The 25,620-nt window shown below is 48.7% G+C and overlaps 1 protein-coding gene across 3 annotated transcripts; it reads left to right on the forward strand.

Moving 5' to 3' along the window:
* Positions 1-38: 38 nt before the first annotated feature.
* On the forward strand, positions 39-24,013 carry CTNS (cystinosin, lysosomal cystine transporter). Of its 3 annotated transcripts, none has more exons than XM_081314774.1 (11): positions 39-180; positions 6,054-6,137; positions 7,980-8,064; positions 9,164-9,251; positions 11,337-11,440; positions 12,059-12,190; positions 13,324-13,423; positions 13,512-13,631; positions 16,987-17,157; positions 20,478-20,595; positions 23,298-24,013. In XM_081314774.1, exons 1-11 carry the CDS (start codon positions 144-146, stop codon positions 23,426-23,428), a joined length of 1,170 nt encoding a protein of 389 aa, XP_081170900.1. In that variant the 5' UTR covers positions 39-143; the 3' UTR covers positions 23,429-24,013. The 3 variants fall into 3 exon arrangements, with proteins under 3 accessions (XP_081170900.1, XP_081170901.1, XP_081170902.1); XM_081314775.1 differs by lacking the exon at positions 39-180 and adding an exon at positions 196-328; XM_081314776.1 differs by lacking the exon at positions 39-180 and adding an exon at positions 5,206-5,244.
* The last annotated feature ends 1,607 nt before the right edge of the window (positions 24,014-25,620 follow it).

Genomic DNA, 25,620 nt, shown 5'->3' on the forward strand with positions numbered 1-25,620 from the left:
CACGGAAACAGCCACCCTTTTACCCACCCAAGATGGCCGCTACGGCAAGCGAAAGGGGAGGGGGAAATGCCCGTCCTGTCATTATATAGCGCCGATCTCGTGACCAACGGCAAGAACGGAGCGATAGGGAGGGGCGGGGAGTCATGTTCGCGGGATGGAGCAGCGGCGCTGCTTCTCCGGGTAAGCGGACGCCCCCTCGGGAGCCGGCGGGGACGGAGACGAAGCCCCGGGGTCCAATCTGAGAGGGACGGAGCCATCTGTGAGAAAGGGAGTGAGGAGGACTACCGCTCCCAGCGTGCCCCGCGAGGTCTCATTGTGAGCTTCGACGGTTAGCTGCCGCATTGCATTACGGGGGTTGTGGTTTCGGGGAGAGTGAGCGCCCCCCCTCCATCTGTCTAGCGTACCCTTCTCCAACTGGGCGCCCTCCTACACGATGGGAGTTGTAGTCCAGAACCCCAAGGAGGATAGGGGCGAGAAAGGACGACCCTCCCCCATTAGTCGTAGAAATTTATGCCCTCCCCAAACCCTAAGATTCCCCTCCCTCCCAGAACGGCTGCCCCTCTTGAGTGATAGAGCCCCTGAGCATGGACAGAGTTCATGGGCTCTCGGACACCGAGAATCCTGGGGGTGTTTGGAGGGGGGAAATGGAGCCCACATTTCCCATATGCCTTTGACTACAGTTCCCATTGTTTGTGGAGTGGACGGTGGGATATGTAGCTTTGGACATTAACTCAGGGAGCATATTAGTAGTAGTAGTAGTAGTAATAGTAGTTGTAGTAGTAGTAGTTAATAGTAATAGCAACAGTAACAACCCAAGGAATTTAATAATAATAATAACAATAATGTAATAATAGCAATAACAATCACATGAGCACCTTTCACAGGCTTTATCTCTTATACTTTTTTAAAATTGGGAAGAATTTGTTAATCGCAGGGAAAATGTTTTCCAAGAATTATTTTCAAATCAGTAACTTGTTTCGGATTGTTGTATTTTTCCATTCTTCTTTCTCTTCCTGCTTGGCAGACGAATCCAGTCTCTTTTTGTAAACATTTTTATTTTTATTACTTCAATAAAAAGCAACAGAAACGAACGGTAAGGAGAAAAAGCAGGGCAAGGAATAGATCACACGCATGCAGTGGCATACAGGTAGTTCTCGACTTATGACCGTAATGGAGCCCAACATTACTGTTGCTAAGCGAGACAGTTGTTACTCTGTGTTTTGCCCCATTTGAGGATCTTTCTTGCCACGCTTGTTAAGCAAATCACATGGTTGTTAAGTGAATCTGGCTCCCCCATGGATTTTGCTGGGCAGAAGGTCGCAAAAGGGGATCACGTGACCCCGGGACACTGCAACCGGGCTAAATATGAGTCAGTTGCCAAGTGTCCGACTCTTAACGGTCGTTGTTTATGTTTAAATCCGGGGTCTTCAAACTTGTGTGCCTGGCTGAGGAATTCTGGGAGTTGAAATCCACAAGTCATAAAAGGGCCAAGTTGGAAGACCCCTGGTTGAAATGATATCTAAATGTATACCTTTTTTTTTTAAAGACCATTATTGCTGATGCAGAAGCTTTATACTGAGCCGAGACTTCAAGTGAGAATTCAGTAGATGAGATTTAATGTACTAATTAAGAGGAAAAAAATATTTTATTTCGTTTCTTGAGCTCTCTTATCTATAAGAAAATAAATCCTTTAAGCAGCTGTTGGCTGGAGGTCAGCCGAGTTCTGTTTTCCCAGCGTGAATAGTCAATAAATCAGGGTGGAATGAGGAAGGCAATTATTTTAGCTGTTTATTGTTGCAAAAGTCGATCCAAGTCAAGTGTGTGAGGGTAAAAGTCAGCTCGCATATTCAAAGGTTTTTTGTTTTTTTTTTACTTTACACCGTGTCAGTCTATTGTGATTTATAAGCTTAGCGTTCACACTTGGTTGATCACATTTGCCTTCTTTTGGTACAAGATTTGCATTTGTTGTATTTCGTACAAGATATCAACACCTTAATCCTATCTTGCAGTCGGAGGTCCTTTTTACAGAATAACAGAGTTGTGGAAGGGCCCTTGGAGGTCTTCTAGTCCAACCCCCCCCCCCAGACCTTTTCAATGCATTAAAACTCAAGATTGTACGTGGCAACTAGGATCGTAATCTAATTTTTTTTTTCCAAAAAAAAGTTTTGACGTTAGCCATAGCGGTTTATGGATAAACCATCGTCTTGTGGAGATAAAGGTGTCCGTTGACTCTGACATCATCAGATTTCTGTTATACTGCATTTGCAAAATGTTTCACACAAGGAAACGTTTCTAGAAGACCAGATCGTTTTCTGCCATCAAAAGGGCAAATGGTGGCCTTTTGCATTTCCGAATCATAAGAGTGTATCCGATTGGTGGAATACAGACAGTCCTCAATTTACAACCATTCATTTTTGGGACTGTTGGGAGTTAGAACAGCACTGAAAAAAAATATTTATGATCAGTCCTCTCACTTATAACTGTCACAGCATCCCCTCAATCACATGGACAAAATTCAGCTGGGATGTATTTATGACAATTGCAGCATCCTGGGATCACATGAATAGAATAGAATAGAATAGAATAGAATAGAATAGAATAGAATAGAATAGAATAGAATAGAATAGAATAGAATAGAATAGAGCTGGAAGGGGCCTTGGTGGTCTTCTAGTCCAGCCCCCTGCTTAAGCAGGAGAACCTATACCATCTCAGACAGGTGAATGTCTAGTATCTTCTTAAAAACCTCCAGTGATGGAGTGCCCATGATTTCTGGTGGCAAGCAGTTCCACTGGTTAATTGTCCTCACCGTTAGGAAGTTTTTCCTTAATCCCAGGTTGCTTCTCTCCTTGATCAGTTTCCATCCATTGTTTCTTGTCCTGCCTTCAAATGGTTTGCAGAGTAGGTTGACCCCCTCTTCTTTGTGACAGCCCCCGAAATACTGGAGTACTGCTATCATGTCTCCCCTATTTCTTCTTTTCTTTAAACTGCCCATACCCAAATCCCGCAGCCGTTCTTTGTATGATTTAGTCTCCAGGCCTTGGATCATCTTAGTTGCTCTTCTCTGAACTTCTTCCAAACTCTCGAGCATCTTTTTTTGTGATACGATGACCAAAATTTGCTGCAGTATTCCCAGGTGTGGCCTCACTAGGGTTTTGTAAAGCGGGACTTAATACCTCGTGTGATCTTCATTCTATGCCTCTGTTCATACAACACAGGATTGTGTTAGCTTTTTTGGCTGCTGCCGCACAGGGCTGGCTCACGGTTAAGGGATCGTCCACTCGGATTCCAAGATCCCTATCACGGTTGCTGTTTTTGAGCCAGCTTTGGCCCAATCTGTATTCGTGCCTTTGATTTTTTTCCTGCCTAAATGTAAAACTTTGCTTTTCTCCACACGGAAACTCATTTTGTTGGACAGGGCCCATGGTTCCAGTCTGTCAAGATCTTGTCTTGAGTTTGTCTTCCGGGGTGTTGGCTACTCCTGCCAGTTTGGTGTCATCTGCAAAGTCCCCTTCAATTCCCCCCTTCTACATCAACCTTTTCTGAACGGTCCCTCTTGGGAATCTCCCTGTTGCCCGCAGAGACCTAGGCCTCACCTCATTTGCCATCTATGACCTTCCCAGCTAGTTTCCAACAAACAAAGACAATGGGAAAAACCAGATTCGGTTTACGACTAAGTGATCCACTTAGCTGCAGCGATTTACTTAACAACGCTGGCCAAAAAAAGTCACTGGATTTTGATAAACATCAATTTGCCTATAGGGGGAACAGGTCGACAGACGATGCCATAGCTACTGCTTTACACTCTGTAGCAAGTCATCTTGAAAAAACCTGGAAGTTATGTCAGGATGCTTTTTGTTGATTATAGCTCGGCTTTCAACACCCATTTTGCCGAGCACTCTCATCGAGAAGCTGACTGACTTGAAATTCTCCCCCTCCATCTGCGATTGGATTCAAGACTTTCTTAGGGACCGGTTACAAACAGTGAGGGTCGGGTCTGCTTTGTCCACCCCCCTGAAGCTTTGCACCGGCTCGCCACAGGGCTGCGTGCTTAGCCCCTGCCTGTACTCTTTGTACACATATGACTGTGTATCATCCGACCCATCTACTGCGATAATTAAGTTCGCAGATGATACGACCGTGGTGGGTCTTATTACAGGTGGGGATGAGACAGCATACAGGGCGGAGGTACAAAAACTATCCATATGGTGTAGTAACAACAACTTGCACCTAAACATCGGCAAGACAAAAGAGATGGTGCTAGACTTCTGGAGGAAAAAGGAGGAACCTGCCCCACTTTACATCGGGGAGGACTATGTGGAGAGAGTTTCATCCTTTAAATTCCTGGGAGTCTACCTCTGCGAAGATCTGACCTGGAAAGTTAACACAACTCAGGTGGCTAGAAAGGCCCAACAGAGACTTCACTTTCTTAGGGTCTTGCAGAAGAACAGGGTAGAACAACGGCTAATGACCCTCTTTTACCGGTCTACTATAGAGAGCGTCCTCTCGTATGGCATTGTGGTTTGGTATGCTGGTCCGGCAGCCGCGGATAGGAAAGTATTACGGAGGGTGGTGAGCACAGCACAAGACATTGTGGGCTGTCCCCTGACACCACTGGATGACCTCGCCAGGGCTCGCTGCCTTGGAAGAGTGAGGAAAATTCTCAGGGACGACTCACACCCTGGACGGTATCTCTTTACTCTCCTACCATCGGGTAGGAGATACAGGAGTATAGCCAGCAGTACTAAGAGGCTGAAGAACAGCTTTTATCCGTGGGCTGTCAGGCTCTTGAACAGGAAATAATTTTATAAACTTTATGCATGATTGACTTGCGAGGCTGGTGCATTGTGCAATTAGCTCACAGGGTGTAATAAGATGGAGGGTTTGTGTCACTGTAAGCTGGGGGAGTGGGGGCACGAAGGGAGGCTCAGCCAGTCTCAATGTATACATGGTTGTACTTTGACAATGAAAGGTTCATTCATTCATTCATTCATTCATAAAATCGGGTGGTGGCTGAACCACCATTTGCTTCGCCGTGGAAATTTGGGTCTCAGGACTAGCTGGAGATCATCCAGGAAAAGAGAGCCTCGTTGCGTATGTACAAACAGCAGCGGGGTGGGGCAGGGACACAGGGAGGTGCGAGAAGATAATGATGGTTCACAAAAGGCATTTGTGTGACGCAGAAGCCTTTGTGTGGAGGAGCAGCTAGCCTGTGAAATGGTCTCACGAGGTCGATGGATCGTTAAGGTGCTTCCAAGTGAAAGGCAGAACGCAGAGATGCAATCATATGAAGCTTTATTCAACGATAGATTAGAGAGAAAGAATTACTTGGCATGTAGGCCTCCATGCCTGGATTGTAAGCTAGCAGAAGAGAGAACAGAGAGCAAGCAAGCATAGCATAGCTGGACTAGACTAGATGTAGACGAAGAGCAGCCCCTTGAGCAGAGGTATTTATGGGGGGTCTCAGCCCCTCCCTAACCATAAAACTCTCTCGCCAGTGGGGCTGCAGGGGCCGGGGACCCCTGACCCATCAGTGGAAGCAAAGAAGCCTCTTTGCTCCCATCTGATGACCTTTTGGGGGAACTGCCATGGCTGGCACAAAACATCCTGCATTGTGGAGTAATCTGATGGGACAAACCATCGTTCCGTCGTTGTTGTTTTTTGACCTCTAGTTTGGAGCAGTGTGGGGACAGCCTTGACACCCTCCCACCCCTTGCGATCCTCTTTCTCGGGATCCATCGGCTCCAGATGAGGACCGACTTGTCATCGGGCAGTTGGCAAACTTTCCCCGCCGATTTGGGACAAGTCACGAGTACAGATTGTTTTTTTTTTCTTCCTTTCACTGTAAAAACCGCACCGGCAAGCGGCACCACGTATGTTTTATCATGTGATCGTCCGCTAAGAGGCAACGATTTGCTTTGGCGATAACTGCATTTTCAAACCAGCGCGTTTGTCCTTTTGAGACTGGGGTGGTTTTTTTGTTTGTTTTTCCCCCTTTGGGGTTTTTTTCTTAGAAAAACTGAGAATTTCCCCTTTTGTGTTGTTCTGCTTTGCAGCTGTTGGCTGTGTCGGCACGATGGCGGAGAGACGCGGCCTTTTCTCGCTGCTGTTCCTGTCCTTGCTCTCTTTCGCAGCCTGCGGTAAGTGATTTGTTTGCGAAACAGCAGAAATCCAGAGGTGGGCCAGCTTTCCCGTGTGCCTTTTGAACCTGTTCAAGATGTGCTTCCTGATTTTTTAAGAGGTGCTTTACAGTTTTTCAGACTTGGGCGCTTTAAGGCCGGTGGGCTTCCACTCCCAGAATTCCCCAGCCAGCAGACTTACACCCCTGTTAAAGCAGGCTGGCTGGGGGATTCTGGGAGTGGAAGTCCATCCCTCTTAAAGCATGCAGGTTGGGGGATTCTGGGATTGGAAATCCACTCCTCTTAAAGCAGGCTGGCTGGGGGATTCTGGGAGTGGAAGTCCATCCCTCTTAAAGCATGCAGGTTGGGGGATTCTGGGATTGGAAATCCACTCCTCTTAAAGCAGGCTGGCTGGGGGATTCTGGGAGTGGAAGCCCAACTCTCTTGAAGCAGGCTGACTGGGGGATTCTGGGAGTGGAAGCCCACCCCTATTAAAGCAGGCTGGCTGGGGAATTCTGGGAGTGGAAGCCCACCCGTCTTAAACTATGCAGGCTGGGGGATTCTGGGAGTGGAAGTCCACCCCTATTAAAGCAGGCTGGCTGGGGGATTCTGGGAGTGGAAGCCCACCCCTCTTCAAGCAGGCTGGCTGGGGGATTCTGGGAATGGAAGCCCACCCCTCTTAAAGCATGCAGGCTGCGGGATTCTGAGATTGGAAATCCACTCCTCTTGAAGCAGGCTGGCTGGGGAATTCTGGGAGTGGACGTTTATCCAGGTTAAAGTTGCCATACTTGAAAAACACCGCTTTAGATAAACCAGCTGGTGAGGTTCATCACTTCCTTTTCAGCACCCTGCCCCTTGTTTATGCATTCATGGATGCAAGTGAGATGTTTTTAAACTATATCCCTAAATCTAGAGGTATGTTGCTACGCAAAATTGAGCATCTCTCTTCAGTGTTTATGTCTACATGGGTTATAGCAGGGGTGTCCAGCCTTGGCGACTTGAAGACCTGTAGACCTCAACTCCCAGAATTCCCCAGCCAGCATCTTCTTTCCCTCCCTCCCCCCTCCTTATTTTCTCTTCCTTCTTTCTCTCCTCCCTTTTTCCTTCTTTCTAACCTCCCTCCTTTTCCTTTTTTCTCGTCCTCCTCTCCTCTCCCTCTTTTCCTTCTTTCCTTCCCCTTGGCCCCCTACTTCTTCTCCCTTCCTTCTCCTCTCCTCCCATTTTCCTCCTTTTTTCTCTCCTCCCTCCTCCTCCTTCCTTTTTTCCTCATCCTCCTCTCTTCTCTCTCTTTCCCTTCCTTCCTTCCCCTTGGCCCCCTACTTCTGCTCCCTTCCTTCCTTCTCCTCGCCTCCTATTTTCCTTCTTTCTCATCTCCTCCCTCCCTCCTTCCTTCCTTCCTTCCTTCCTTCCTTCCTTCCTTCCTTCCTTCCTTCCTTCCTTCCTTCCTTCCTTCTTTGAAGTTGAGATCCCCTCATCTTAAAGCTGCCAAGATTGAAATCCACTGATCTAGATCGGGGATCTCCAGCCTTGCCTTAATTTAAGGTTACGCCGTGAGGAATTCTGGGAGATGAAAGTCCAACAGGTCTTAACAGTTGTCAAGGTTAGACGCCCCTGGGCCACAGGCAATGAAGGGTGACGTGGAAAATTGGAAGTGTTACACTCCAAATGGCAGGTGATCCAAGCCTTGAGCTTGGATCAGTCGGGGTGGGGAGGGGGCTCACGTGCCAGTCTCTGAAACGGACCGGATTCTGTGGGTTCCCCCCTCTGCCAAATCAACATATTCTTGTCCGAAGCCGGAAACCTGGGATGGAAAAGGGACTTCAAACTTTCCTGATCTTTGTCTGTTTGTTTGTTTCTTCCCAGTTGAAGATGGGCCCTCTCTTTTCTCTGCTCCCGAAGAAGTTTCCCTGGAAAACCACAGCGTGCAAACCATCACGCTCGCCTTCAGGTAAGCCCTATTTTTCATCTTCCACCTCCAAGGTAAACACCCCTGGGGGGAAAAAACAGGAAGTGCTAGGTAATCAGGCAACTCCCTCGGGGCGCAGTCATTCCCCCAGGGATAAAAATGCAATTTTCTTTGGTTACGTTGGGGCTTCCGGACTGGGCGTTCCCCGCAAGATAATGTCGCGCCGTGCAGTGAGTCCTACTTTTTTAGGTCATTTGTTGTTAGTTGCGAAGTCGTGTCCGACCCATCGCGACCCCATGGACAACGTTCCTCCAGGCCTTCCTGTCCTCCACCATCTTCTGGAGTCCATTTAGGCTCACGCCTCCTGCTTCAGTGACTCCATCCAGCCACCTCATTCTCTGTCGTCCCCTTCTTCTCTTGCCGTCAACCTTTCCCAGCATGAGGCTCTTCTCCAGTGAGTCCTTCCTTCTCATTAGGTGGCCAAAGGATTTGAGTTTCAGCTTCAGGATCTGGCCTTCTAAAGAGCAGTCAGGGTGGATCTCCTCTAGGACTGACCGGTTTGATCGCCTTGCAGTCCAAGGGACTCGCAGGAGTCTTCTCCAGCACCAGAGTTCAAAGGCCTCAATTCTTTGGAGCTCAGCCTTTCTTATGGTCCAACTTTCACTGCCATACATTGCAACTGGGAAGACCATAGCCTTGACTATACGCACTTTTGCTGACAGGGTGATGTCTCTGCTTTTTAGTGTGCTGTCTAGATTTGCCATGGCTTTCCTCCCGAGGAGCAAGCGTCTTTTAATTTCTCGGCTACAGTCCCCATCTGTGGTGATCTTGGAACCCAGGAAAATAAAATCTGTCACTACCTCCATTTCTTCCCCATCTATTTGCCAGGAATTGAGAGGGCCGGATGCCATGATCTTGGTTTTCTTAATGTTAAGTTTCAACCCAACTTTTGCACTCTCCTTCTTCATCCGCAACAAGAGGCTCTTTTGTTCTTCTTCACTTTCTGCCATTAGAGTGGTATCATCTGCATATCTTAGGTCATCCTGGCCGGTATTAGAGGGCTGGGCCCATGGCAGCTGGGAAGGAGGAGGGTGCAAATTCTCCCAGCCCACGTGGCCTTTTTTTTATGCTGTCCCTGCAGGGCTCCAGCCAATGAGACTATGGCAGTAAGCTTCAACGTGACTTTTACGTCCAAAAAGAACGTCACCATTGTTGAATTGCCCGACAAGGTAAGTTTTAGAGGCCTGCCTGGGTTGGATTAGATCGGTGTGTTCGGTCTGTTACGCTTTGCAGAACAAATGTAGGAGGTCCTCGACTTACGACGATCGGGCTAGTGACCGATCAAAGTTCTAACGGCACCGGAAAACCTGACTGATGCCCGTTTTTTTCACACTTAACGCCCATCGCAACATCTCCACGGTCACGTGATCAAAATTAGGACGCTTTGGCAACTGGCATGTACTTACTGACGGTTGCCGGGTCTCAGGGTCACGTGATCCCCTTTTGCGACCACCTGACAATGGGCAAGCCAGATTCACTTAACAACCGTGTTACTAACTTAACAGCTGCAGCGTTTCACTTAACAACTGCGGCAAGGAAGGTCGTGAAACGGGGCACAACACATGAAACAACTGTCTAGCAGCTTAACAAGGGAGATTTGGGACTCAATTGTGGTTGGGAGTGGAGCTCCATCTGTGGTCCTCGACTTACGACTGATTGCCTAGCAACTATTTAAAGTTTCAAAGTTGCCCCCCCCCCATGTTCACATGACACATTCTGGACGCCCAGCAACTGGCTTATGTCAGTCACAGCGCCCTGCAGCCACGTGACTATGACCTATGACAGTTTTTGCTGCCAATTGGCATCGACATCTGGTTTTCAGCAAAAAAAATATCCCAAAGCAAATAATGGGTTTAAGAACTGCGGTGTTCATTTAACAACCTACTGTTCACTTTACCACCACTGCAAAAAAGTCATAAAATTGGTCACAGGGTCAGCTGCTTTACAACTGTCACAACTACTTACAACTGTAATTGCCAGGCTCAATTACAGTCGTAACTTGAGGATTACCTGAATATCTCTGGTCTAACTCAGATTGAAGGGGCAAAATCCTTAGACCCATGGTGGGGAACCTATGGCACGCAGAGCCCTCGGTGGGCACGCGCACCGTCGCCCCAGTCCTAGGCCTTCAGCTGGGTTTTATAAAACCTTTTTGCTTTTAAAAAAAAGATTCAATCAATCAATTTCAACTTCTCACAGGGGGAAAAAAAGATCTCGCAAAGTTGGAATTGGTTGATTGAACTTTTTAGTCCCACCCAGTCTGCCGTTACCACCTCAGCCGCACCCACCCAATGGGCCGCACCCACCCAGCATCCCAAGATACATAAGTGGGTTTTGGGTTGCAGTTTGGGCATTCGGTCTCTAAAAGGTTCGCCATCACTGCCTTAGATTGTGGTTTTCAACCTTGGCAACATTAAGAAGGGTGGACTTCCGCTCCCAGAATTCCCCAACCACATGTTTTATGATGGGTGTACTTCAGCTCCCAGAATTCCCCAGCCAGCATGCTTTAAGAGGGGTGGACTTCCACTCCCAGAATCCCCCAGCCAGCCTGCTTTAAGACGGGTGGACTTCCACTCCCAGAATCCCCCAGCTGCTATGCTTTAAGAGGTGTGGACTTCCACTCCCAGAATCCCCCAGCCAGCCAGCCTGCTTTAAGAGGGGTGGACTTCCACTCCCAGAATCCCCCAGCCTGCATGCTTTAAGAGGTGTGGACTTCCACTCCCAGAATCCCCCAGCCAGCCTGCTTTAAGAGGGATGGACTTCCACTCCCAGAATCCCCCACCCGGTATGCTTTAAGAGGGGTGGACCTCCACTCCCAGAATCCCCCAGCCTGCATGCTTTAAGAGGTGTGGACTTCCACTCCCAGAATCCCCCAGCCATCCTGCTTTAAGACAGGTGGATTTCCACTCCCAGAATCCCCTGGCCAGTATGCTTTAAGAGGTGTGGACTTCCACTCCCAGAATCCCCCAGCCAGCCTGCTTTAAGAGGGGTGGACTTCCACTCCCAGAATCCCCCAGCCTGCATGCTTTAAGAGGTGTCGGTATGCTTTAAGAGGGGTGGACCTCCACTCCCAGAATTCCCCAGCTTACACGCATGGCTGGGCAGAGAATTCTGGGAGTTGAAGTCCACCCATCTTGCCAGGGTTGAAAAACTCTAGGCCCCAAGACAAGGTGGAGTCCTGATCCATCAGGATCAGCCTGAATCCCTTGAATCTCATCGGCAGTTCATACGTTTTATGTCTCCATCTCTGACAGGTCATAATTCCAGCAGGCCAAAAGGAGGCACATTTCCTTGTGAGCGCTAAAGAAGTCGGGCAGGTGACGGTATATCTGCAGGTGAACACATCCCACCAGATCGGGTAAGCGTCCATAACCGAGCCATGTCTAGCCGGTAATTCCATTCGTCGAGATGTAATTTCACTCACTGTCCATTTTTCCCGTTTCCCAACTTTTGGAACCTTTTTTTTTCCAAATTTATATTTTATTGATTTTTTTTTGAAGACACACATCACTTAATAATTGGCGAACGGTGTGTTGTCTGGGTTACAATTGTAAAACAATCGTTAACAGCTGATTTCTATAAACCATATTTCACATAATAGTTTTAGCTGATTTCCTCTTTTCCCAACATATCCTCTTGAGTTCATACAATTCTGATTGTTTTGATGGGTAACAGTGAAATATATAATTTTTCCCCCAACATTCCTAAAAAATAATAATAATCATATCGGTATAATATTTATTTTCTGTTCAATCGTTCTGGTTGTCTTATCATAGATCCTGTGACAGTCCCACCAAATTCTAGATATTCTTTACTGGTTAGGATTTTCTCAAGAATTAATTACGTTTAAAATTGGCACCAAGGGTGGAGTCATAGGAGGAAAAGAGGCAGAGCCCGGGGGGAGCGGCGTCAAGCGAGCCATCAGTTTAGAATCATTACGTTCCCACAAAGATAGCTCGCTCTCTTTCCTTTGCAGGCCCAGAATCCGCTTCCTTGTGATTCACAGCAAGGCCGTCAGGATCGTGGACCAATTGATAGGCTGGATCTACTTCCTAGCCTGGTCGGTTTCCTTCTATCCACAGGTGTTTGAGAACTGGAGACGCAAAAGGTAAAAGACACAACGGTCCTCGGTTTCCGTGCTCTGGGAGTTGCCGGTGTTAACCAAGTAAGATGGCAATGAGAAGGCCCAACAGTGGTTGGCACGCCCCCCCCCCCCAATTCCGCACGTTTTACTGTTTCCAACAGGTTGCCCTGAAGCCGAGTAAAAATTGGCCAGCTTCACTTTCCCCTTTGTTTTCCCCAAAAAGGTAGTCCTCAACTTACGACGATAACGGAGCCCAGAATTTTCGTCGTTAAGTCATTATGGTCTAAATTGAGGCATCAAGTAATCACGCTCAATTTTAGGACCATTTTTGGGACGCTGGTAAAGTGAGTCGCCATGGTCCTTAAGCAGATCAGGGTGGTTGTTAAGCGAACATGTAGTCATTAAGTGAATCCGGCATATCCCCTGGGTGCTTTTTTTGCCATTTTCTGCTGGAAAACAAATTGTGGTCATGTCTTAAAGCAGGCTGGCTGGGGAATTCTGGGAGAGGAAGTCCATCCCTCTTAAAGCATGGCTGGCAGGGGAAATCTGGGAATTGAAGTCCGCCCTTCTTAAAGCATACTGGCTGGGGAATTCTGGGAGTTGAAGCCCACCCCTCTTAAAGCAGGCTGGCTGGGGAATTCTGGGAGAGGAAGTCCATCCCTCTTAAAGCATGGCTGGCAGGGGAAATCTGGGAATTGAAGTCCGCCCTTCTTAAAGCATACTGGCTGGGGAATTCTGGGAGTTGAAGCCCACCCCTCTTAAAGCAGGCTGGCTGGGGAATTCTGGGAGAGGAAGTCCATCCCTCTTAAAGCAGGCTGGCTGGGGAATTCTGGGAGCTGAAGTCCACCCCTCTTAAAGCATGGCTGGCAGGGGAATTCTGGGAGTGGAAATCCGCCCCTTTTAAAGCATGCTGGCTGGGGGATTCTGGCAGTGGAAGCCCACCCCTCTTCAAGCAGGCTGGCTGGGGAATTCTGGGAGCGGAAATCCACCCCTCATCTTAAAGTTTGGAAAACGCTGGTCTAGAAACTGAATTTTTCCAGCTCACTGACAACGGCAACTGCAAGGTCCAGAGTTTAGCACCCTTGTGAAATTCCTGAAAACTACCCAGGTTGTTCCCACAAGTGTTCACCCGCGCCTTTCCCGGTTCCTTCTGCCAGTGTTGTGGGACTCAGTTTCGACTTCATCGCGTTGAACCTGACCGGCTTCATTGCCTACAGCGTCTTCAACATTGGACTCTTTTGGATCGTCCCTGTAAAGGTACCCAGGTCCCATCTTCCTCGGCCGGGTTGCCATCGGCCACCTTGGGCCACCCATTTTAGTGTAACGGCTTTGTCTTCCTCCGCAGGAGCAATTCCTGCGCCTGTATCCCAATGGTGTGAATCCCGTGGACAGCAACGATGTGTTTTTCAGCCTCCACGCTGTAGCCCTCACTTTGTTCATCATCTTCCAGTGCTTAATCTATGAGGTAGGTGCAACTGATGATGTTCCCTAGCTGGGTCATGAAACGTCTGCAGGTAAACCACCCAGCTCAGAGGGCACCAAGGACCCCACAGCTCTCCTTCCCCTCCTCCTCCTCCTCCTCCTCCTCCTCCTCCTCCTCCTCTCCTCCCCCTCCTCCTCCTCCTCTTCCTCCTCTTCCTCCCATTCCCTTTTAGCACTGGTGATGTTCCCTAGTTGGGTCATGAAACGTCTGCAGGTAAACCACCCAGCTCAGAGGGCACCAAGGAGCTCACAGTCGTCCTCCTCCTTCCCTCTTCCTCTTCCTCCTGCCTTCCTCAGACCCCACCCAGCTCAGATGGCACCAAGTACCCCACAGTCGTCATCCTCCTCCTCTTCCTCCTCCTCCTCTCCACAAATCCCCCTCCCTTCTAGCACTGATGATGTTTCCTACTTGGGTCATGAAACGTCTGCAGGAAAACCACCAGAAAGCTCTAAGGAGCCCACAGCCACCCTCCTGCTCCTGCTCCTCCTCCCTTCCTCAGACCCCCACCCAGCTCAGAGGGCACCAAGGACCCCACAGTCCTCCTCCTCCTCCTCCTCCCCCCCTCTTCCTCTTCCTCCTCCCTTCCTCAGACCCCACTCCATTCTAGTAGTGATGGTGTTCCCTACTTGAGTCATGAAAGGTCTGCAAGGAAACCACCCAGCTCAGAGAGCACCAAGGACCCCACCGTCCTCCTCCTCCTCCTCCTCCTCCTCCTCCTCCTCCTCCTCCTCCTCCTCCTCCTCCTCTTCTCTTCACACCCCATTCCCTCCTAGCACTGATGATGTTACCTAGTTGGGTATTGAAACATCTGCAAGGAAACCACCCAGCTCAGAGGGCACCAAGGACCCCACAGTCCTCCTCCTCCTCCTCCCCCCTCTTCCTCTTCCTCCTCCCTTCCTCAGACCCCACTCCATTCTAGTAGTGATGGTGTTCCCTACTTGAGTCATGAAAGGTCTGCAAGGAAACCACCCAGCTCAGAGAGCAGTGAGCACCCACAATCCTTGTCCTTTTCTTCCCTCCTCCTCCTCCTCTTCCTCCTCCTTGCAAACCCCCCTCCCTTCTAGCACTGATGGTGTTACTAGTTGGGTCATGAAACATCTGTAAGAAAACAGCCAAGTTCAAACATCACCAAGGACCCCACAGTCCTCTTTCTCCTTCTCTTTTTCTTCCTCCATCTCTTTCTCCTCTTCCTCTTCTCCCCTCTTCCTCCTCCACCCCGCAAACGCCACTCCCTTCTAGCACTGATGGCGTTACCTAGTCGGGTCATGAAATGTCTGCAAGAAAACCCCCACGCTCAGAGGGCACCAAGGACCTCATGGGTGTCTGTCTATCCTTTCCAAGTCCTCTTTTACCTTACGGCCAGAATTCAGCAGTCGTTAAACGAATTTGACCCCATTTTATGACCGGCTTCCCCCCCCCCCCCCCGTTGACTTTGCTCATCAGAAGGCCGCAAAAGGCGATCACGTGAACCCAGGACACTGCGACGGTCTTAAATACGAGTCAGTTGCCCAGCATCTGAATTTTAGGCACCTGACCCCCGGGGGATACTGCAACGGTCGTAGGTGTGAAAAACGTTCATAAGTCCCTTTTTTCAATGCTGTCATCACTTTGAACAGTCTCTAAACCACAGGTCTGCAACCTGCGGCTCCCAGTCCTCTGCCATGTGCAGTCCAAAAAAAAAAAAGTGGGACTAAAAAAGTTCAACCAATCAATTCAAATATGCAGAGTAGGTGCATATCTCGCCTTGGCTCCACTCTTCAGTCAAACCCTGTTCTGCGCATGTACGCACATGTATGTGCATGCGCACACATTTTTTGCGGCTCCCAGTTTTTCCTTTTGTGAGGGAACCGGTTCCGAGTGGCTCTCACTGTTTCAGGTTGCTGACCCCTGCTCTAAACAAACAGTTGTAAGTCGAGGACTACGTATCTGAAATGGTGTAAGGCGAGGGTCCCCAATCTCCCGGTCGGTGGACCAGTACCGGGCCGCGGCATGCCGGCAATCGGTCCGCACAAACAACCAAAGCCCCATCCGTGGGATGCAGGCAGCACGTATAACCTCTCTCCATGGAACTGGTCCCTGGTGGTGCCCGAAAGGTTGGGGACCTCTGTGGTATAGGATTTCCTTCCTGAGCAGGGGGTTGGACTAGAAGACCTCCAAGGTCCCTTCCAACTCTTGTTATTCTGTATTCTGTGCACAGCTTAGAGATTTTTTAGAAGGAAACTGAGGATTTGGGGGTTAGGCCGGATTTTACTCCAATTCAGCAGGCATGTTTGTCAGACTGCAAGCGTTCTTCTGCCCACGGGCCGCCCAGTGGCAAATTCCTCAGCCACCCTTGAGTTGACTCGTCAATTCTGTCCATTGATGCCCACTGGGGAACTGATTTCTGAGGCCAAATTCTGGCTGGAAAAGGTTGACTCTCTCTCCTTTCTCCTTTCTCCTCTCTTCTCTCTCTTCTCTCTTCTCTTTCTCTCCTCTCTCTCTCCTCTCTCTCTCCCTCTCTCTTCTTTCTGTCCTCTCTCTCTCCTCTCTCTTTCTCTCCTCTCTCTCTTCTCTCCTCTCTCCTCTCTCCTCTCTTCTCTCTCTCTCTCTCTCTCTCTTCTTTCCTCTTTCCTCTCTTCTATCTCCTCTCTCTCTCTCTCTCTCTCCTCTCTTCTCTCTCTCTCCCCTCTCTCCTCTCCCCTCTCTTCTCTCCTTTCTCCTCTCTTCTCTCTCTGCTTCTCTCTCTCTCTCCTTTCTCTCCTCTCCTCTCTCTCTTTTTCTCTCTCCTTCTCTCTCTCTCACACACACACCTCTCTGCTTCTCTCTCTCTCTCTCCTTTCTCCTCTGCTTCTCTCTCTCTCTTCTCTCTCCTCTCTCTCTTCTTTCTCTCTCTCTCCCCTCTCCTCTCTCTCTTCTCTCCTTTCTCCTCTCTTCTCTCTCTTCTCTCTCTCTCTCCTTTCTCCTCTCTTCTCTCTCTTCTCTTCTTTCTCTCTCTCTCTCTCTCTCTTCTCTCTCCTCTCTTCTTTCTCTCTCTCTCCCCTCTCCTCTCTCTCTTCTCTCCTTTCTCCTCTCTTCTCTCTCTTCTCTCTCTCTCTCCTTTCTCCTCTCTTTTCTCTCTTCTCTCTTCTCTCTCCTCTCTCCTCTCCCCTCTCTTCTCTTCTCTCTCTCCTCTCTCTCCTTTCTCCTCTCTCCTCTCTCTCTCTTCTCTCTCTCTGTCTCTTCTCTTTCTCTCCTGTCTCTCCTGTCTCTCTCTCTCTCCTCTCTTTCCTTTCTCCTCTCTTCTCTCTCTCTCTTCTTTTTCTCTCCTCTCTTCTCTCTCCTCTCTCTCTCTCTCTCTCTCTTTGCTTCCCCCCCGCAGAGAGGAAGTCAGAAGGTGTCCCGAGTTGCCATTGCGTTCCTGGTGGCGGCGTGGCTCTTCATCTTCACCACTCTGGCTGTGACGGTCGCCCAAATAATCACCTGGCTGCAATTCTTGTTTTATTTCTCCTACATCAAGCTGGGGATCACGCTCATCAAATACTTCCCCCAGGTGAGCGAAGGAGGGATCGGTTCTCCGTTGTTTCGCTGAGTCCTCGGGTTCCGCCCGACGCTCTTCCTCCATGGGCTCCGGGACCCCCACTGAGAAGGGGTATAGCTAGTCCTCGACTTACAGCCACCACTGACCCCAACGTTTCTGTTGCTAAGTGTGACGTTTGCTCAAGGTTGACTCAGCCTTCCATCCTTCCAAGGTGGGTAAAACGAGGACCCAGATTGTTTGGGGGGGGGCGCAAGAGGCTGTAAAAGGCCCTGTGGAGAGGTATATAAGTGCTATTGCTTGGGGAAGGAAGGAAGGAGAAGGGAGAAAAAGGAAGGAAAGAAAGAAGGAGTGGGAGGGAGGAAGGAAGGAAAGAAGAAGATTGGGGGGAGGAAGGGTGGAAGGAAGGAAGGAAAGAAAGAAGGAAAGGGAGGGAGGGAGGAAAGAAGGAAGGAGAAGAGAGGGAGGGGAAGGAAGGAAGGAAGAAGATTGGGGGAGGAAGGGTGGAAGGAAGGAAGGAAGGAAGGAAGGAAGGAAGGAAGGAAGGAAGGAAGAAGATTGGGGGAGGAAGGGTGGAAGGAAGGAAGGAAGAAGATTGGGGGAGGAAGGGTGGAAGGAAGAAAGGAAGGAAGGAAGGAAGGAAGGAAGGAAGGAAGGAAGGAAGGAAGGAAGGAATTGCCCCCATGGCACTCGCCTTCCTCTGCTGACCCAGATTGTTGGGGGCAAATATGGTGACTATACCGCTTAGATAGGGCCGTAAAAGCTCTGGGAAGCAGAATATAAGTCTAGCTGCTATTGGTATTGCTTCCTTCCTTCTCTCCCTCCCTTTTCTCCTTCCTTCCTTCCTTCTCATGATGGCGCAGTGATTAAAATGCAGCATTGCAGGCTGACTCCACCCACTGCCTGGAGTTCAATTCTGACCAGCTCAAGGTTGACTCAGCCTTCCGACGTCGGTAAAATGAGGACCCAGATTGTTGGGGGCAAATATGCTGACTCTGTAAACGGCTTAGAGGGGGCTGTAAGAGCACCGTGAAGCGGTATATAAGTCTAAGTGCTGTTGCTATTGCTAATTGAGTTTTGCCCCACTTTACGTCCTTTCTCGCCACAGCTCTTAAGTGAATCACTGTAGTTGTTAAGTTAGCAACACGGTTGTTAAGTGAATCCGGTTTCCCCATTGACTTTGCCTGTCAGAAGGTCGCAAAAGGGGATTACGTGATCCCGGGGACACTGCAACCGTCATAAATATGAGTCAGTTGCCAAGCGTCCAAATTTTGATCGTGGGGATGCTGGTAGTCCTCGACTTACGATACACTTAGTGACTGTTCAAAGTTAAAACGGCATGGGGAAAAGTGACTTCTAACCGTTGTTTCATACGTACGACCGTTGCAGCATCCCCAGGGTCATGTGATCAGCACTCTGATGCTTGGCAACGGGATCACATTTAATGACGATTGCAGTGTCCTGGGTTCAAGCGATCCCCCTTTGTGACTTTCTGGCAAGCCAGCTGCCTGCAATTAGTGCAGGTTCGAGTCCCACCAGGCTCAAGGTTGACTCAGCCTTCCATCCTTCCCAGGTAGGTAAAATGAGGACCCAGATTGTTGGGGGCAATTAAGCTGACTTTGTAATAATGCCGCTTGGGGGGCCTGAAAGCCCTAATAAGCAGGCATATACATAGAATGAAGGCTATTGCTAAGCACATTGGTTTGTGCTTAAATTGTAAGCCGCCCTGAGTCTTCGGAGAAGGGCGGGATATAAATGGGATTAAAAAAAAAAAAGTCAGCCGAGTTGCTAACTTTTAACAAGTGCAATGATTCACTTAGCAACGGTGGCAAGAAAAGTCGTAAAATGGGGCAAAATCCGCTTCAACAGCCGTCTCACTTAGCAACAGAATTTTGGGGCTCGATTGTAGTCATAAGTCAAGGACTACCTGTAGGCCTTTTCTCTCTGGCGCATTGTGTGACATTGCAGAAAACAAAACGCTAAGTTTTCCCAACGGTGCTTCTTCAAGAGGCAACTGGACTTCCTTGGTTTTTTTTTTTGAAGACGTTTCGCTTCTCCTCCAAGAAGCTTCTTCAGCTCTGACGGGATGGCGGGGAAAGGGAGGATTTATACTCCTTGCAGAAAGCTGGTCATTTGCCTTTTTTTGGGAGAGTCGTTGAAGCCACTTGGAGGTTTCCCTGTGTCCTCTCTCTAAAAGAAGGCAAACGACCGGCTGTCTGCAAGGAGTATAAATCCTCCCATTCCCCGCCATCCAGTCAGAGCAGAAGAAGCTTCTTGGATGGGAAGCGAAACGTCTTCAAAGGAAAAACAAGGAAGTCCAGTTGCCTCCTGAAAAAGCACCATTGGGACAACCCTGACCTGGAAGAGAGAGAAGCTCCATAGACAAGATGCTAACTTGTTTGAAATCTTGTTTGTGGAAGAGGTGTTCTTTTCCTACTTATCCGACATCCTGGTCTTGTTTTAGGCCTGTGGTGGCGAACCTATGGCACGTGTGCCACAGGTGGCATGCAGAGCCCTCTCTGTGGGCACGCGCACCATCACCCAAGTCCTAGGCCTTCAGCTAGGTTTTATAAAAGGTGCTGGTAATGACCTATAAAGCTCTAAATGGCTTGGGTCCGGATTATTTGGGAACACCTGCTGCCGGCATCAACTTCCCATCGTCCTGTGCGCCCCCACAGGGAGGGCCTTCTCAGGGTACCACCGGTTAAGGAATGCCGGCGGGTAATTCCCAGGGGAAGGGCGTTCTCTGTGGGTGCGCCAGCCCTCTGGAACCAACTTCTCCCGGAACTCAGGACTGCCCCCGACCTTCGCTCATTTCGCCGGGACTTGAAAACCTGGTTCTTCGAGCTGTCTGGCCCAGACTGAGGGGTTTTAACTAATTTAATTTAATTGGGTTTTAGTTTAACTTCAGGGACTGTAATTTAATCATAGTTTTAACTGATTTTAATTTTGGATGTTATGTATTTTAATTTTCCCTGTAAACCGCCCTGAGTCCTATGGGAATAGGGCGGTATATAAATTTAAATAATAAATAAATAATAAATAAAATAAATAAAACCTTTTCGCTTTAGGCTTCCACCGCCGTGTGCAAAAAAAAAGGTTCAATCAATCAGTTTCAGCTTCTCGCGGGAAAAATAAAGATCTCGCAAAGTTGGAATTGATGGATTGAACTTTTTAGTCCCACCCAGTCTGCTGTTACCACCGTAGCCACGCCCACCCAATGGGCCACACCCACCCAATGGGCCATGCCCACCCGGCACCCGACGATACATAAGTGGGTTTGGGGTTGCAGTTCAGGCACTCGGTCTCTAAAAGGTTTGCCATCACTGTTTTAGGCCTATCTAAACTTTCGCCGGAAGAGTACCATGGGGTGGAGCATTGGCAACGTTCTGCTGGACTTCACTGGAGGTGCCTTCAGTCTCATGCAGATGTTCCTCCAATCCTACAACAACGGTAAGAGTGGCCCGTTGAGTCGGACAAGTCAGAAAAGATGACTGTGATGACCCAGGGCGTACAGCACAAAGGCAATGCAATCAGCCGGCAATTCAAACCGCCCTTTAATTGCTCCAAATTTTCCCCAAATGCTCCCACTTTTCTGGCAAGCCTCCGAACAAAGGAAGACACACACACACACCCCTTCAGCCACCTCTGGCTGCAAGTAGTTTCGCATACAGTCTTGATTAGAAGGGGAATTTACTCCAGGCCACGGAGATAACAAGGAATGACACATACACCGTCAACCTAACGAGTCTGTGTGAATACAAGCTGGCCTGAGCAGTTTCAGAAGGGAAGCCAAAATACAGTCCGAGGTCTTTGAACATCTAAGCCATGTTGTCAGTCAGTCCAATGGTTAGAGGTTCCGGGTTTCCAAGCAGAAGTCACAGAACAAGAGATCAGCAACAACACACAACGCTCCAAGGAATCAGCGTTTGTTCCCGACAAATGCCTCTCTCCACAGTGTCTCCTTAAGTCTCAGTCTACAGCCTTGTGGAGAGGGGCGGGACGCTCTCCTCCCGAGTAGTTGAGCCTGCCTGCGTTGTTTTCTCCGCTCTCCATGCTCTAGGATCAGGTGGGGGTGGCCCTTGCTCATCACCTGAACTCTGTCTCCCCTGTTCATCCTGTCCCAATCCTGAAGGGCCCTGGCCTGCCTCGGCCTGTTCTTCCCCACGTTCCTCTGAAGCCACAGACACCTCTTCCCTCGACCTCCATAGGTTCCCATTCCAGCTCATTTTCCTCCGCAGATGGAGGCATGACAGTGACATTCAGGTAGTCCTCGACTTACGCCCACAATCGAGCCCAGAATGCTGTTGCTAAGTGAGGCAGCTGTTAAGTTTGCTTTGCCCCATTTTACGACCTTTCTTAAATGAATCGCCGTGGTTAAGTGAATCATGTAGTCGTTAAGCGAATCTGGTTTCCCCCATTGACTTTGCTTGTCAGAAGGTCACACAAGGGGATCACATGATCCCAGGACACTGCAACCGTCATAAGTACATGCCATTTGCCAAGCGTCCGAAGTTTGATCACTTGATTGCGAGGAAGCTGCAAAGGTCATAAGTGAGAAAACCTGTCATAAGTCACTTTTTTTCAGTGCAGTTGCAACTTTGAACAGTCACTAAATGAATAGTCGTGAGTTGAGGACTACTTATACTTTGTGGGTCTAGTATGCATCCCTCAGGAGCTATCCATAATCCCTCTTCACTGCATAGCTAAAGGTAATCCTTAACTTATGATCTGTCAGGACCAGAAATTGCATTACTAAGCAAGGCGTGCCCAATTTTATGATTTTTTTTTTGGCCACTGTTGCTAAGCAGATCACTGCAGTCATTAAGTGAATCACATGGTCTTTAAGCGAATCTGGCTTTTCCTCCATTGACTTTGTCGTATGCCGACTGGGAAGGTCGCAAATGGCACATGACACCGCAACCATCAGAAATACATGTCAGTTGCCGAACAACTGACTTTTTATCATGTGTCTGTGGGGACGCAGCGGTGGTTGTGTGAGGACCAGTTGTAGGTCACTTTTTTCAGTGCTTTTGTAGCCTAACAACCGCCTTGCTTAACCATGAAAGTTCTGGTATCAATTGCGATTGTAAGTTGAGGACCATCTGCACTCTTCGGTGATGGATTAATCCTGCTTGTAAATTCCTCAGGAAAGCAGTAGAAATTTGTTAAGATATTTAAGAATTTAGTAGTTGGAGCAGTGGGGCTGTGCAGTGACCACAGTTGTGGTTGTTTGGAGAGTGCTGGTGCCTACATGAGGCAATCTGCACTGTGATTGGTTGCTGTGGATGTGGAGGGGGGGTTTCCCTTTTTTCCCGCCTTTTTCTTCTGTGTGCTCTGTGATTTACCTCACGATGCTCCTGTTTGCCTGACTCTCTAGTTTGCTGTATATGTAGATGTAAAACATATTTATTTATATAAAGCTACAAGTTTGTGTCAGTGTCTCTAAACTGCATTCGAACACCGGCTGAGCAATTCCCTGACAGTTTAGAGATTGGAGAAGGTCCCTTCCAAAAGTATGGTGGGAGACATATCCCTGAGGCAAAGAGATGCACTTATGTTTATCCATTTTGAAAAGGAGAGAAAAATGATGGATACACACATATTCATAACTAATAATCTAGTAGATCTCAAGTTACTTCCTATCCTTTGTTAACAGCGAAGAACAACTGTCTTAGTTAACTTAGCTTAATATTGGCATCTTGCAGTTGATTGGTTGGAGAGTGCTGGCTCCTGCATGAGGTAGTTTGTGCTGTGATTGGTTGCTGTGGGTGTGGATGGGGAGTTTCCCTTTTTTCCCGCCTTTTTCTTCTGCGAGCCCTTTTGTGCGCTGTGATTTACCTCATGATGCTCCTCCTGGGTTGATTTACTCACAGTGCCCCTGACTATCTAGTTTTCTGTATATGCAGATGTAAAATATATTTATTTGTATAAAAGTTCATGTCAGCTTCTCTGACTTCACTTGGACACCTGCTGCGCAATTCCCCTTACAAAACTACAGACTGTTCAGGAAAATGCCCAAAATTTTCATTGCACGGTGAATTATAAATAGGGGGGGAAATCTATTTATGCTTTTCCAAGTATTTATTAGTCTCCGACGGTTAACTCAACCACTTCTTGTAAGCTCTCATTGTCTCTTTCTTCTTCTTCTTCAGACGCATGGAAGCTGATTTTTGGAGACCCCACCAAGTTTGGCCTCGGCCTCTTCTCCATCATCTTCGACATTGTCTTTATGATCCAACATTACTGCTTGTATCGCACCCAGGTTTACGATCAGTTTGAGTAGCTCGGTAGCCTGTCCCAAGGGTGCCCGCTGCATCGGGAAGCTTTTATTCCAAAGAAAACCAAGACTGGCAAAATTGCTACGACTCGAGTTTCTGCGCCACCTTAATTGCACCAAAACTCCTTTTCCACTTTGTGCCTTTGCGTCTTGCAATCCGGCAGTGCGGCCTTGCCAAAGTCATCCTCCTCCCCTGAATTCCTCAGGCGTGAAGTCCTCAAAAGCTCCCGGGGAAGTCATGGTCTGCAAAAGAAGAATAAATGCACCTGTTTTGCCATCCAATTTCTTACAGAGGTGCGACAGGAACCCTACATTGAAGGCATCTTAGCCAGCGAGAACGGGCTTTAGGAGAAGGCTGGCTACGAGGAAGGGAAAAACGGTTGTCCTCTTTAAATCAGTTAAACTTGAAAGACATCCCGCGTGACTTCAGGACCCTCCGGTGTCCCCTTTTCTCTTGCGCAGTGGGAGAAATGGATGGAGGATGTGGGACTACCTCGAAAAGCTTTACATTGGCGTCAAAGAACAGCGCACTAACCTATGTGAAATGGCTGAATTCAGGGATTGGTATTATTAAAGAGTGTGTAACAGGTTCTTGACACGTGGTTGATGAAGGCTCCTTTTGAAAGGAGAGGTGGTCTGGTTGTGGTTTGAAGGGGATCAGGAAACCCGAGTGAGGTTTGAAGAGGTTCAGGAAAAGCTGAGAGAGATTGTGGGTCCCTCCAGAAGGGATCGCAGAGTCCCCGTCTGTAACCGTGACAAGCCTGTAGTTGGGTTTCACTAAGACCCACTTGACCTAACCGGGATTGAAGACACGGATCTGCTCAGGGGGATGGTGTTGCAGTTTGTGGGGTCCTTACTGCCCTCCGAGCTGGGTGGTTTTCTTTCTTTTTTTTAATTCCATTTATATCCCGCCCTTCTCCGAAGACTCAGGGCGGCTTACAAGCTTAGCAGTAGCCTTCATTCTATGTATATGCCTGCTTGTTAGGGCTTTCACACACACACACCCCAAGCGGCATTATTACAAAGTCAGCTTAATTGCCCCCAACAATCTGGGTCCTCGTTTTACCTACCTCGGAAGGATGGAAGGCTGAGTCAACCTTGAGCCTGGTGGGACTCGAACCTGCACTAATGGCAGGCAGCTGGTGTTACTTAAGGAGCCCACTGCTCCACCAAGGCTCTTGCAGACATTTCATGACCCAACTAGGGAACATCATCAGTGCTAGAAGGAAGGAGGAGTTTATGGAGAGGAGGAGGAGAAGAAAAGGGAGTGAAGAGGAGGAAGGGAAGGATGAGGAGGAGAGCTGTGGGGTCCTTGGTGCTCTCTGAGCTGGGTGGTTTCCTTGCAGACGTTTCATGACCCAACTAGGGAACATCATCAGTGCTAGAAGGGGGTGGAGGGTTGCTGTTTATAGATTTGCCCTGTCACTGTTGGTGAGAATGTTCTTAGTGCCGTGGTGGCATGCAGAGCCCTCGCTGTGGGCACGCACGCACGCCATCATCCCAGTCCTAGGCCTTCAGCTGGGTTTTATAAAATCTTTTCGCTTTAGGCCTTCGCCGCTGTGTGCAAAAATAAAAAAGGATTCAATCAATTTCAACTTCTCGCGGGGAAAAAAATATCTTCCAAAGTTGGAATTGATTGATTGAACTTTTTAGTCCCACCCAGTCTTCCGTTACTACAGCCACGCCCACCTGGGCCCCGACGATACGTAAGTGGTTTTGGGTTGCAGTTTGGGCACTCGGTCTCTAAAAGGTTCGCCGTCACTTTCTTCGTGGTTCCTTGATTAGGCTGTTGGATAGATGGTGGTGGTGGTGGAGGAGGAGGAGGAGGAGGAGGAGAGACATGGATGGATAAGAGGAAGGTCCCAGGTGCTCTCTTAGCTGGGTGGTTTTCTTGCAGACCTTTCATGGCCCAGCTAGGTAACATCATCAGTGTTAGGAGGGAGTGGGGAATTGCCAACGGCTTGCCCTGTCAAGTTATGGTAGGAATATTCTTGATGGTTCTTTGACTGGGCTGTTGTTTACTTGTTGGCAACGTGTGTGTCTTGAGTTGATAGTTCCTTGATTGCAATATTGCCCTGACAGGGCCAGCCATTGGTACCTAAACAGGGAGCAAACCCCACTCCCTTCTGCCACTGATGATGTTACCTAGTCAGGTCATGAAACGTCCTCAAGGAAACCACCAGGCTCAGAGGGCACCA

Source organism: Vipera berus, assembly GCF_964194415.1.
Source record: "Vipera berus genome assembly, chromosome: 1".
NCBI lineage: Eukaryota > Metazoa > Chordata > Lepidosauria > Squamata > Viperidae > Vipera > Vipera berus.

Coding starts and splice junctions, on each gene's coding strand:
- CTNS (XM_081314774.1), top strand. CDS start 144: ATGTTCGCGGGATGGAGCAGCGGCGCTGCTTCTCCGG. Junction 17,158..20,477: donor TCATCAAATACTTCCCCCAG/GTGAGCGAAGGA, acceptor TCACTGTTTTAG/GCCTATCTAAACTTTCGCCG. Junction 20,596..23,297: donor CCTCCAATCCTACAACAACG/GTAAGAGTGGCC, acceptor CTTCTTCTTCAG/ACGCATGGAAGCTGATTTTT.